We start from the raw sequence: 11762 nt of genomic DNA, 5'->3' as shown, positions 1-11762 counted from the left end.
ACCATAACTGAACCGGTTTAGGCTAAACCTGACTCCCCCTTACTCCACCCAACAGGTAGGAAAGAAGATGGAGGTAAAAAATAAGGAAGAAAGCTCAGGATAATCTAAGCCACTCTAACTATAAGCTTTATCAAAAAGGAAAGTTTTAAGCCTAGCCTTAAAAGTAGACAGGGTGTCTGCCTCACGGACTAAAACTGGGAGCTGGTTCCACAGGAGAGGAGCCTGATAACTAAAGGATCTGCCTCCCATTCTACTTCTAGAGACTCTAGGAACCACCAGTAAACCTGCAGTCTGAGAACGAAGTGCTCTGTTAGGAACGTATGGACCAATCAGATCTCTGATGTATGATTGAGCTAGATCATTAAGGGCTTTATATCTGAAAAGGCTGCGTTCAAAATGGGAATAAGTGACTAAGACCATTGCAAAAGAAACTGACTGGGAACAGAATCCTTTATCAAAGAATAGTATGGAAAGTTGAGTGGAAAAAAAGTTTAATAGAAAAATGTGCACAAGCAAGAGGGGATAAATGCAACCTTGAAATTTTAATTTTAAAGCAAAGTCCGTTCAAATTTTGATATTACTAATAAAATGTCGCAGGGACTTTTAAAGAAGTCTCGTTCCTCTCTCGCTTGACTGCAGATAGACTGTTTTGGGATCTATTTTCTTTTTAAGAATTCTAGGGCTTATGCTTTGGGCTGGCTTTGTGTTGTTAAACAGTAGAAAGATTTTGACAAGAGAAAACATCAGAAATGATTTTTCAGGACCTAGATCAAGGATATTATTTTACAAAATGGATGATGACCACAGATTGTTCCATATAAGAGAATCGTCTCCAAAGCATCCAGGAAATGAATTTGAGTTTTTCTTGTATGTTTGTGGACCTTTTCTTTTTGCTTTACTACGAATAAGATACACTAGAGGGCGTCCTTATGCCTCAGGTTGATTCTGTCACAGCTCAAACACTGAATTCTGCAGCCCTCAACTATAAGAGCATATTTGTTGCTCCACTTAAGAGCTACAACTTCACAAACCTCCTCCTTTATTTAAGCAAACCGGATTTCACAGATGTTACTTAACAGCAGCCAAGTGAACTCCCCCCTGAGGTTGCGCTCATAGAGGTCTCATTGTGTTACATTTATTTTTGGCATTATTTTTGAATTTCAGATTTCCTCAGACGGGTTTTAAATATCAGTCACAACTCCCCAAATAGCTCAGAAAAGCAGCTGGGAGATGCCCCCTCCGCCTATACATTTAACCTCTTGCTGATGGCTGAAGCAGAAATCTTTGCTATGGACTGATCACAGTTGGTCTGTTGCTTTCTGGAACATCTTTGGAGAGACAGACTATGAGACATTTCTAAAATTATACATGGAAAAAAAACATTGACATTGGTTATGTAAACTGTTGGAGGTACCATGGGTGAACTCGTTGAGTTTTTAGTCAATTATATGACTGCTGGTCATATCAGGCGCACTCATGACCCATTACACACCCTCATTTGTTTGATAGTGCATGTATGAGAGCTACACTGTTTGATTGTTATTGTTGAAGTGTTGAGTCACTGAGCAGCTCGTGTCATGCTTTTTCTGCTGTGACAGAGGTGAAAGGGTTGCTTATTTATGAGGATAATAGGTCGTTTATTGACTCCAGTTACACAGTCACATAATGGTATTGAGAAAAACTTGTGTGGTGTCATATAGAAAAATATATTTTACATTGGATTTAATTATTGACCCTAATTTACACTAAGGAGCCTTATTCTGGAAAATGGTTAAATATGAGTAGATGTAACCACCTAAAATATTGACATTCATAGTTAGATACAGTGCCTTGCAAAAGTATTATCACCCCTAAACTATTTTTTTTCCCATTTTGTCATGGTGTCAACCACAAACTTCAATATATTCTATCTGGATATTATCTGACAGACCACCACAAGGTAGTTCATAATTGTGAAGGGAAAAAAAAGAAAAACAAATACAAAACTGAAAAGTGTGGCATGCATTTGTATTCATCCTCTGTGAAATAATTCTGTGTTTAACAACCTTGTTTTGGGCTTTGCTTTGCACATCCAGAGACTGATGTTTTGCCTATTCTTCTCATTATAAATGCTCAAGCTCAGTCTGATTAGATGGAGAGTATCTGAGAAAAGCAATTTTCAAGTCTTACCACAGATTCTCGATTGGATTTAGGTCTGGACTTTGACTTGACCATTCTAGCTCATGAATATTTTTTTATCTAAACCATTGCATTGTGGCTCTTGTTGGTTGGTAGGGTCATTCCCCTCTTGGAAGGTGAATCTCTGCCCCAGTTTCAGTTTGTTTGCCTGCTTTAAATGAGTTTCTTCCAGGATTATTCTGTATTTAGCTCCATCCATCTTCTGTCCAGCTTCCTTTTCCCTAATGAAGAAAAGCATCTCCAGAGCATGATGCTGCCACCTCCTTGTTTTATGGTGGGGATGGTGAAAACTATTAGAAAATGTAGTGTTTGTGGTTGCAGTGTATGCTTTTGAAGTGTGTTGTACTGCATGATCTCAGGGCAGTGTCTTCATGATTGTCGATTTGTTAAAATAATTTTTGAGATCCTCATATTGGGTTTAATTTTTAACATTTCTGAAATTAATTTGTTTCAGCTAAATCAGATTATCACAAGGCAAAAATGTAGAACTTCACAGGAAGGACTATTTTATTTACATCTGCCTTTGAAGTAATAGCTGCTACATACAAGAAATTTACAGCATAATTATTTGATTTCATTGTTATTTCTGCAACAACTCAACATTTCTGTAACATATTTAAATTGTAAAAGGCGAGATATTTCTTTTTTTTATTTTTATTATTTTTGTTGCACTTGTGTCCTTTATTTTGAAAGTGAACTGACAGGAAATGGGGTGGAGAGAGAAGGGCAAGACAAGCAAAAGTCAAGGGGCATGGACTCAAACTCTTGACAGGCTGAATCAATGACTAAGGCCTCTGAACATGGGTCTCACATGCTCTACTCCAGTACCACCATCACACCCAAACAGGCCACATATTTTACAGTGAAAACAATTTAACAATCTCATGTTGAATAGTTGAAGTAAAGGCTATTTAAAGAGGTAGGGCAAAATGCCATCCTCTTGTTGATTTAGGCTTAATGTTGAATATATCCATGCATGATAATCAGTTTTAAAAGAGCATCATCTAAGTCAAGAGACTCCATTAAGTTGACAACCTCAATGGACTTTAAACGTTAGTGTATAAAGTATAAAAAAGTGCTCATTACACAGTAAGGGGACTTCTAGATCAGAAACATGTTAATGATTTCATGAGGTTACTCAAATGTGACACCCTCTTCTGTGGAATCAGTCCAGCAGCCTGAATGAAACCACCGTGCATGTGTAGAACTTCTGGATCATCTCCAGATCTCTGCGCGCTGATGTCACCTTCTAGAGATTGAAGCCAGTCCCCACCCTGAACAACAGATCAGATTTCTTCTCAATGCATGTTAAAGATGTGGCCACAAGTGTTTGTCCTTGGAGTTCCACCGAAAATGCAATCAGTTCTCTCCACAGATGAAGAGTTACTGCCTTAATTAGAGATCTGTACTTGAACTCAGTTTAATATCCTAAACTGTGCTATAAACAGAGATTTTACAATTAGAAAAATAACTACTTTAACACCAATAAGCCTTCATAAACCAACATTTGTCTCGTAACAACATAAAAATATTACAACACACATTTGAGCTCTGAAACTGATGGAAATAAAAAAATAAATTATCTCAGAGATTAATGATTTTATTACAGATAGTTCTCATTGAAATCCCACCTTTGAAAAGTTTTCAATTCTTCTTTAATTCAACTATAGGCATGTGATTAAATGAAAGCATTTTTCAACAGAAAAGGGTTTTAAATTTAAATATACCTCAGGTATGTTACCTGTGAAACAAGATTTTTATCTAGACCACATACATCTGCATTTCATTTTGTTCAGTAACTCAGTTCACTGGGTGAAACACAGAATATAGATTAATTACACACAGACTGATGTTTTCAACCCAGTCCTTCTTTTAATTACGATGATTATGTGCCTAAGGCTAGTTAAAACGCGACAATTTATTTCTTAGAAAATTACAATATTCAATCAGAACAATAAAAGAACATTTTTTATATAGAAACGTGGGCTTAATGAAAAGTATGTTTTAATACCATCTTGAAAGTTATTTTAAAAACGTACTTTTAATCCAACAAACGTATGTTCCAATTTACTGAGAAGTATCTTGGGTCCTTTAGTTTTCCCCAATGCTGCTCATAGTGAGAGGAAGATCTTAAATTCCTGATAATCCCTTCCAGTCAGGTGGACTACATCACTCATTTTGGTTAATAGGTGAGGCATCAAAAAATGAAACAAAAACAAACCTTCATCCTGACGAAGCACGGGGCGACAGTGCCCTTTTAAAAAGGATTAAACCTTAAGAAAAACCGGCAATGGGAGTACTTTCTATGGGACTGATATTGAACAGTCATTAAAAGCAATTGCTCAGTTATTGTGTCTATTCCTGTCTCCAGGAAAGAGACACAGCTAAACTCAGATGTGCTTAGACAGGTATAGGTACTTTTTACAAAAAAGTAAAACAAAGCCGAGCAGCCGGACAGGAGGGGCACTAAAGTTGTTTTCTTTTCCAATGAACTCCAACTACCACAATGCAACACCGTAAATATCGTCTCCTTAGATACGGGTTTAGGAGCTACGCCCCAAGAAGTGGGAGGCTTGGCCCCCTGAAAGGGCTCCATGAGAGCCCCCCTCCTTCTCCAACAAACTGGTCAGCAGTGTGGGGATTAGGAAATCCAGCTCCGCTAAATCACTGCAGACACACCGGGGAATGAAACTAACGTGAATCATGCCCGTCATTTGTGCCGGCTGGAAGCGGAGCCGAAATTGTGAAAGATACGGATAATACCAGGAGGAGGAGGAGAGGTGGATCGAGTCACGCTCCGAGCGCTCTTCCTTGTGCAATATGCCTCTTCGGGAACTCCGCTGCTGGTGTTTGGACCCGTCGCATTATGCCGCCCACCTCTCATGTGTTTTATTTTAAAGAAGAAAAAGAAGAAGAATCATTGACCTGGATGAGCCCGATAAGAGCCGTGTAAATAGGCAGAAAACCAAAGGGTGTATGGGATATATATTTCCAATAAACTCCGGGGGGATTTTTCTCGACTAAACAAGAAGGAAGAAAGTTGTGGCTGCCTGCTTGTGTGTGTTTTTTTTTTAAAGGAGCAAATATGGGGAACGCAGGGAGCATGGACCAGCACACCGACCTGAGGGGACACAACATGCCCCTGAAACTCCCCATGCCAGAGCCGGGGGAGCTGGAGGAGAGGTTCGCACACGTTTTGGTAAGAGAATAGGAGAAAAAAGTTGTGTCCATGTGTCTCCTCTCTTTGTTCTCTCCACGCTCCAGTGTCCTGCGACAGGACAGCTGTGGACCTCTGTTTGCCCAGCAAGCCTGAGAAAAATCTCTTGGCTATTTTAGGGGGAAAGCGGCTGTTCTGAACAAAAACATCACCTCTTTTCAGGAATCTATCTGTGTTTGGGGGAAAAAAACTTTTGTTTTTGACTTTTGTTTTGACAAATGTTTTAGCTGGACTGTGTTCCTCTTTATATCAAGCAGTAATACAACACAGTGATGCAGAGCTATCTATCTATTTATATGTCTAAAGTTTGATAAAAATGCCAAAATTCATAAAAAAATGTAAATAAGTCAAGTAAAAAGGTTCACTTTAGGAATAGCGGCACTCTTCAGCTATGGGAGATCGAAACTTTTCAGACAGACAAAACCATCAGTCTTTGGTGTGTTGTGAACATTATTTAGTAAGAGGACAGCTATACCAAATTCTGGAAAAATTCGGGACTCGGTATTGTATAGGAAGATATAGGAATGCGTTGATTAATGTGCACTGCACAAATAAATTCAGTTAAACTTCAAACATTAATTTTGTGTCCTTCAATTTAAGAACGCACTTCAAATCCATACGGAGATGTCCACATCAACTGAAAACAACTTGCCTCTAGTGCCAGCTGAGTAATGTATGGTGTCATCTGTATAATGGTGTCCTTTAGTGCCAAACATACTCTTTCCAATATTATTTCAAATGAAAAATGAAAAGAGGCCAAAAATTCTGCCTTGGGGGACTCCTTTTAAAATCTTCTGAAAGATTGACTTGTATCTATCTGCAGAATTTTATCTAAAAGTAAATAGATAGGTAAACACATGGATAAAATTGTTACTCCTATACCTCATCTCTAAAAAACTAAGTCAAAACGTTGTATTAAAATCATGCAGAACTCTATACAGGATAGTGACGAACTCAAATGCTAAATTAAAGACTAGTTTTTAACTTACTTTTAAAGATTTCCACACTTTCAGCTATCCTTAGGTCGTCAGTGGTTCATTCCAGAGGCAATGAATGTAATAAGAAACTGATCTAGCTTTGTATAATTCTTTTACTATTTAATCTGATCTGAAACAAAGCTGAAATACTTTAAATATCACTGGAGTATTACCAAACGTTTTTGAGCTGTACATTTCCAAACTCAGACCCAGGAGATACCTTTAGTGTTAAAAAAAATTAAAAGTCATTGGCTTTATTGCCCCATTTGTTTTTTAACTTTATGAGTCCAGACACTGGCTCAAGTTTTAAGTGCCTAGCATGGCAGGTTTTTGCAAAAACTCCTGTCGCATCATAAAGTGCCAGTTGATCTGTCAACAATTATCTTGCATTGTTAGAGGACGTTAAAAACTCTTCCAGCTGCTGTTCATGGCCAAGACAAGGGCATGTCTTTGAATTGGCTGCATGTGTGCACAAATTCTCGATGTAGTTGGGGTTAGAAGTGTAACATGCCATCTTTTCACTCAGGCATTATTAGGTAAGCCCCTGATGTGGATAAGTAGTCTCTTTTTGGACCTGCGCAGAGCAATAGTGAGGTTGAAATTTGAGAGCTGGAAAAATGTGGGTCAGACGTGATTGTTGCCTGGCCTGGTGTCTCATACATCAGGTGTTAATAAGAAAGATTTAACTTTAGTAAGCATTTTTTACCTCTAACTTTTCAGTTTTGTTTCAGTTGCAAGGCAAGATTTAGTTCTCATGATAACATTGAAATAAGGTATAAAAACATTGCAAAGATTGCTACCTACGCAAATAAAAAAACAAAACCTCAGAGGTGGAAGTGGGATTGTGGTCAAACAGCCAGGGCTGTGTTTAGGGTGTGATTACTACTCGTCAGACACAGATGAGTCCAATTCATTGCCAGAGTCAACTTCAGACTGTTTTGGGGGGGTCAGAAAGCTTTGACATCACGCTGCTTGAAGGATTATTTGTACTGGTCCTTTTGAATGTCCAGAACTCCTCTTCCTCCTCTCATTTGCAGATTTAAAATGATTAGGATCCATAAAGTTCACTTTAGATGATCCCTCATTATGCTGCTTTCCAGAAACAAACCTACCTGTCTAAACTGAGGATTTCCTGGGTGGCTGACAGTAAAGCCGATATAGCATGTCGGGGAACTCCCCTCCCCTCCCCTCTGTCTCTCTCTCCCTTTCTGCTGACAGCATGATGCCTCATCTCTTGGCGAGATGGAAGCCCTTCGGCATCAGAAGAATTTGCTGCCATTATCAGAGCGTTTAGTGTTAGTTACCACCCTCTAAACGCTAATGTGTTTCAGCTGTGGCTGATGTCGGGTGGCTCTTTTGAGTGCCACTGTGTGACTCTGATCCAAGGAGCAGATGATAAGCATGATCCCTCTCAGGCTTCTTTGTGTCCTAAGAGGTTTCCAGTGCTGATGAGTCAAGATTTCTACTTGGCTGTTGTTCAATGGCATTTTCACTACTCATTAATCACTTCCTGCCTTCCTAACACCTCCACCATTATTAATAATCTAGCTGACTAATTTGCACTTTTATCAGTCTTGTTTTTCTCTAATCTTCATACTTGGAACCTGTTGATCAAAGAGTAGCTGCAGGACTGTTTACTCGCCAGTCTTAATAGGTCTGATCAACTGACAAGCCCTTGCATCACAGCAGGGAACTGATGGGATTAAAGACTGTACGTGACCACATTTAAGCGGTCTGCTGAATTTCTCATTAAGGCTACACTGAATTTGAATTTCCACACCGTGTGATGTGAAAAGCCCTCATCTGAAATATTAACTTCCAGCCTCTCGCAGGGTGTTTTAAAGCTTTGATCTACTGATTACTCCTAGGGTAATGCTAGAGTTTCCAAGTATCACCCCACTAACTGAAATCTACTAAATCAGAACAGTTTGTGTTTTTTTTTTTGTTTCATAGACATAATTCTTGCTTATTAGTTTAGTTGGAAGAGGCAGTTATACTTAAAATTTAAAACTTTTCTAGTTGGAAAGCAATGGTCAGAGATATTCTTGGAAACATGGAATTCCAAGTTGGTTTCCATACTAACCCAAACCCGAAAATCCAACATGGCTGCTACACGTTTAACGTTAGTGATAACTAACTAGATATTTTCACTCCTGTGTCTCATTAAATCTTTCACACTCAGCATTGTAACATCTATTACAGAGAAATGTTATTAGCTTTCCTTGCTAATAGCAGCTAGCTTGTCATTGAGCATAGCAGTTAACTTATCTTGTCAATTGTTTTCTTTCTGACGCAAGTGAAACACGAACAAACTGAGTTTGACATCATTCCCAGATCCAAACTGCAGCATACCCACCAACCTTTCAGTTTTTATACTGGGAGTTATCCATATATTCCCTGTTTCACTTCCCTTTTGTATCTGTTTAAAGTAAAGGTCCCAATGCTTGAATATTAGCTACATCACAGTTAGTTAGCTTTGATAACAGTTGATGCCACTTCAGGCACCATCACTAGTGACACTTGTACCACAGATTCAGAACAATTGCCTTAGAAGATATAGATCCTTACCTTATTTCAGAGATTTCCAAAAGGCTATATAGGATTTCCAAATATAGCACATTCCAAAGAAAATGTAGGTGAAAAGCTCAAAAGGATAAAATATAGTGACTTTGCTATACTCCCTTCCTGTTATTTGCCAAGTATTACTCCCACATGACTGTTGAAAATACAGTTCCTTTTAAAAAGCTTCTTACATCTTTCCTGACTTCATTTACACATCGCTGTGACTAAAAATAGCTAACTTAAATGCTTCTTCCTTTAGTAACAACTTCCACACTGAAGAGCAGCATTGCTACCATCATCTGGTAGCGTTTATGTACAGTATGGAGTGTTAACTGACTAGGAAACAGTAAATTATTTTGTCTCTGACTCAGAACAAGATCAATTTACTTTTAGTTTCTCTGATTAAGCTGAAAACCGTCTGATTCCAGCCACCAGCCAATTTTTCGGAGCATTTCTGGTTCAAAGCTTAAGCAGCTGGTCTAACTCTGCACAAATTTTCTCTACAGTGTCAATTAGTTGTTTTAGCAAATTACATCTTTAAGGTTTATAGTAAACCTGTCAGGGTGAGCAGAGTTGTTTGCCAAGTTTTATGTCCATATTCACACAAATAAACAGCTTACATTCACTGTTGACAATAGTAGGGACTAAGAGTCTGTGATGTTTTATTTAAGTTCAGTTTTAAAAAATCACAACTTATTGGGAAGGCAATTTAAGTATCAACCAGCCTTCACATGAATGCATTTCCAGATTCTGTGACGTTTATAACTTCAAAGGAACCCTACAAAGCTGCAGTAGGTTAAATTTTAACCCGCCCAGTCCTGGATAAGATTGTGTTTGAGTCTGCAGATTCCTCCAAATAAAAAGCTTCCCTTGAAGTCAGTCTCATGAATCCCTGGAAGTTTTGCCTGTTCTTTGAAACAGACTAAGGCAAATTGTATTATAATTCCTCAGCCTTGATGTGAGTATTTCATACGCATGCGGCCTTGGCCATGAAGTTAGTAGAGGTTTTAACCCAAATAGTCTCTTGTTTAAAGTACACTGTGGAGCAGTATGCATTTTGCAGTTTGCACGGCTACATTTAAAGCTTAGTTTGCAGGTCCGTTCATTTATCAAGAGAATTTAAGGTTCATAGTTTGAGGCGTACAACACCATTTGCTTGCCAGCCATCATGTATTCCTTGGTATTTTGTAGAGCAATGATGGAAAAACAAGCTGGACAACAAACATGGAAGGAGCATCTTCTGTAGAAAGAAAACAACTCCTTTTAGGACGGACTTTGTTACAAAAAAAGCTATATAATGCACCAAGTAAAAGTGAGATGAAAAGCAGGGCAGCAGCCTTAAAGTACAAACCCAAAAGACGATGTGTTATTCCCTTAAACTCCTGGATTGGGTCTAAATGTCTGTGATTAAACTTGGAAGTCTGTAACTCTTCTGGTTGCTATAGTATCTATCTATGATGTATGTCTACCAAGAGTGTAGAGATACATTCAGCTCCCAAGATGACACAAAACTTGATATCGGGCCCTGCATGTCACTCTACCAGTTCTCTTCTCAGTTATTGGTACTGTAACAATCCAGCATAACGTTCAAAGCTTTAAATGTTTGTTAAAAACAACGAATAGCTGTTTTGTATTTTTTTGCCTTAACTTTGAGTCTTAAAGCATGGTCTCAATGCAGTCTGTAATTTGATTTCTGTGTTTTCAAATTCTGGTTAAGGAAAATAAGCTTTGTATTTTCAGACTTAATTCCCTATTCCACTTTCTAGATGTTGTGTCTATCTTTCTTTATCATGTCTTTCTTGTGTCTCTCCTTCCTTCTTTGTGTCTATCCTTTAATGTTCCTGTATTCCTATCTTCCTTCCTTTCTTTCTTTCCTTCTTTGCTTCCTTCCTTCAGTTTTACAATGTTTTACAACATGTTTATCATTAATCCATTCTCAACAGCATTTTTCTTGTCTGCATCGCCAGTCTGATTTGGCAAATTAATACAAGGCAGGATTAGAGGATCGGACCCCTGAGTTTACAATTCTAAGACAGCCACTACCCAGGGTTCCTGCTCATTCTGGAAAGTCTAGAAAATTCTAAGTTTAACCAAAGTATTTTCCAGTTCTGAGGAAGAGGAGTAGGAATATAAAACAGAGAAGTGAAAAATACTTAATAAATACTTAATACAAACTTTTTTCTGCATCCCAGTTTCCATCCATCCATCCATCCATCCATCCATTCATCCATCCATTCATCCATCCATCCATCCATCCATTCATCCATCCATTTAATTAGTGGTTTGTTCATGTTTACAGCCTGCCCTATACCACAAATTTATGGTGAATTGTAGTATTTTATATTTTAAATCTAATGTGAAGGATTTTGGAGCACCAGACTTTCCACCATCAATGGTCTACACTCACCCGGTTAAAGTTTAGGTTGTCTGACAAACCGGAGAAGAAACAAATATCTGTTCATATAAATGAAACCTCTGCTTTGCACACTTTATGAGAATCCTATGAGTCATAGAATATCAAAGTGTGAAACAGCTTCTTAGGGCTCAGGTTAAATATCCATAGTAAATTCAGCCCAACTGCATCCCTCAGCAACATAGGACCATTTGGAGCAGTGTTCTCAGCTTAGTATCTGATCCAAGAATTATGGTTTTGGGTGTGATGCCGACGCTGAATCAGTCAAGTTTCTGTCGGGGCCCCAAAATGGCTCACAGATAATTAAAAATATGTTGAAGCATTTTCAAACTCAACGCTGGACATGATGGATAGCGCTTCATCAGACAGGATTAGATGAGAAATATATTAACGTAATACTGTGAGATTGCATGTC

General features: G+C 38.3%; 1 protein-coding gene across 6 annotated transcripts in view; it reads left to right on the top strand.

Moving 5' to 3' along the window:
• The first annotated feature begins 4765 nt into the window (after positions 1-4765).
• fmnl2a (formin-like 2a) overlaps positions 4766-11762 on the top strand; it is a 73710-nt gene continuing 66713 nt past the window's right edge. For 2 of the 6 annotated variants that reach the window (XM_047370225.1, XM_047370227.1), the window contains exon 1: positions 4766-5377. In XM_047370225.1, coding sequence (XP_047226181.1) covers positions 5264-5377 — 114 coding nt within the window. In that variant the 5' untranslated portion in view covers positions 4766-5263. The remainder of the gene's footprint in view (positions 5378-11762) is intronic. The other 4 variants (XM_047370229.1, XM_047370230.1, XM_047370228.1 and 1 more) reach the window with 2 other exon arrangements.

This window comes from Girardinichthys multiradiatus, chromosome 7, assembly GCF_021462225.1.
Source record: "Girardinichthys multiradiatus isolate DD_20200921_A chromosome 7, DD_fGirMul_XY1, whole genome shotgun sequence".
Lineage (NCBI taxonomy): Eukaryota > Metazoa > Chordata > Actinopteri > Cyprinodontiformes > Goodeidae > Girardinichthys > Girardinichthys multiradiatus.
This window is presented reverse-complemented; position numbering and strand designations above follow the sequence as displayed.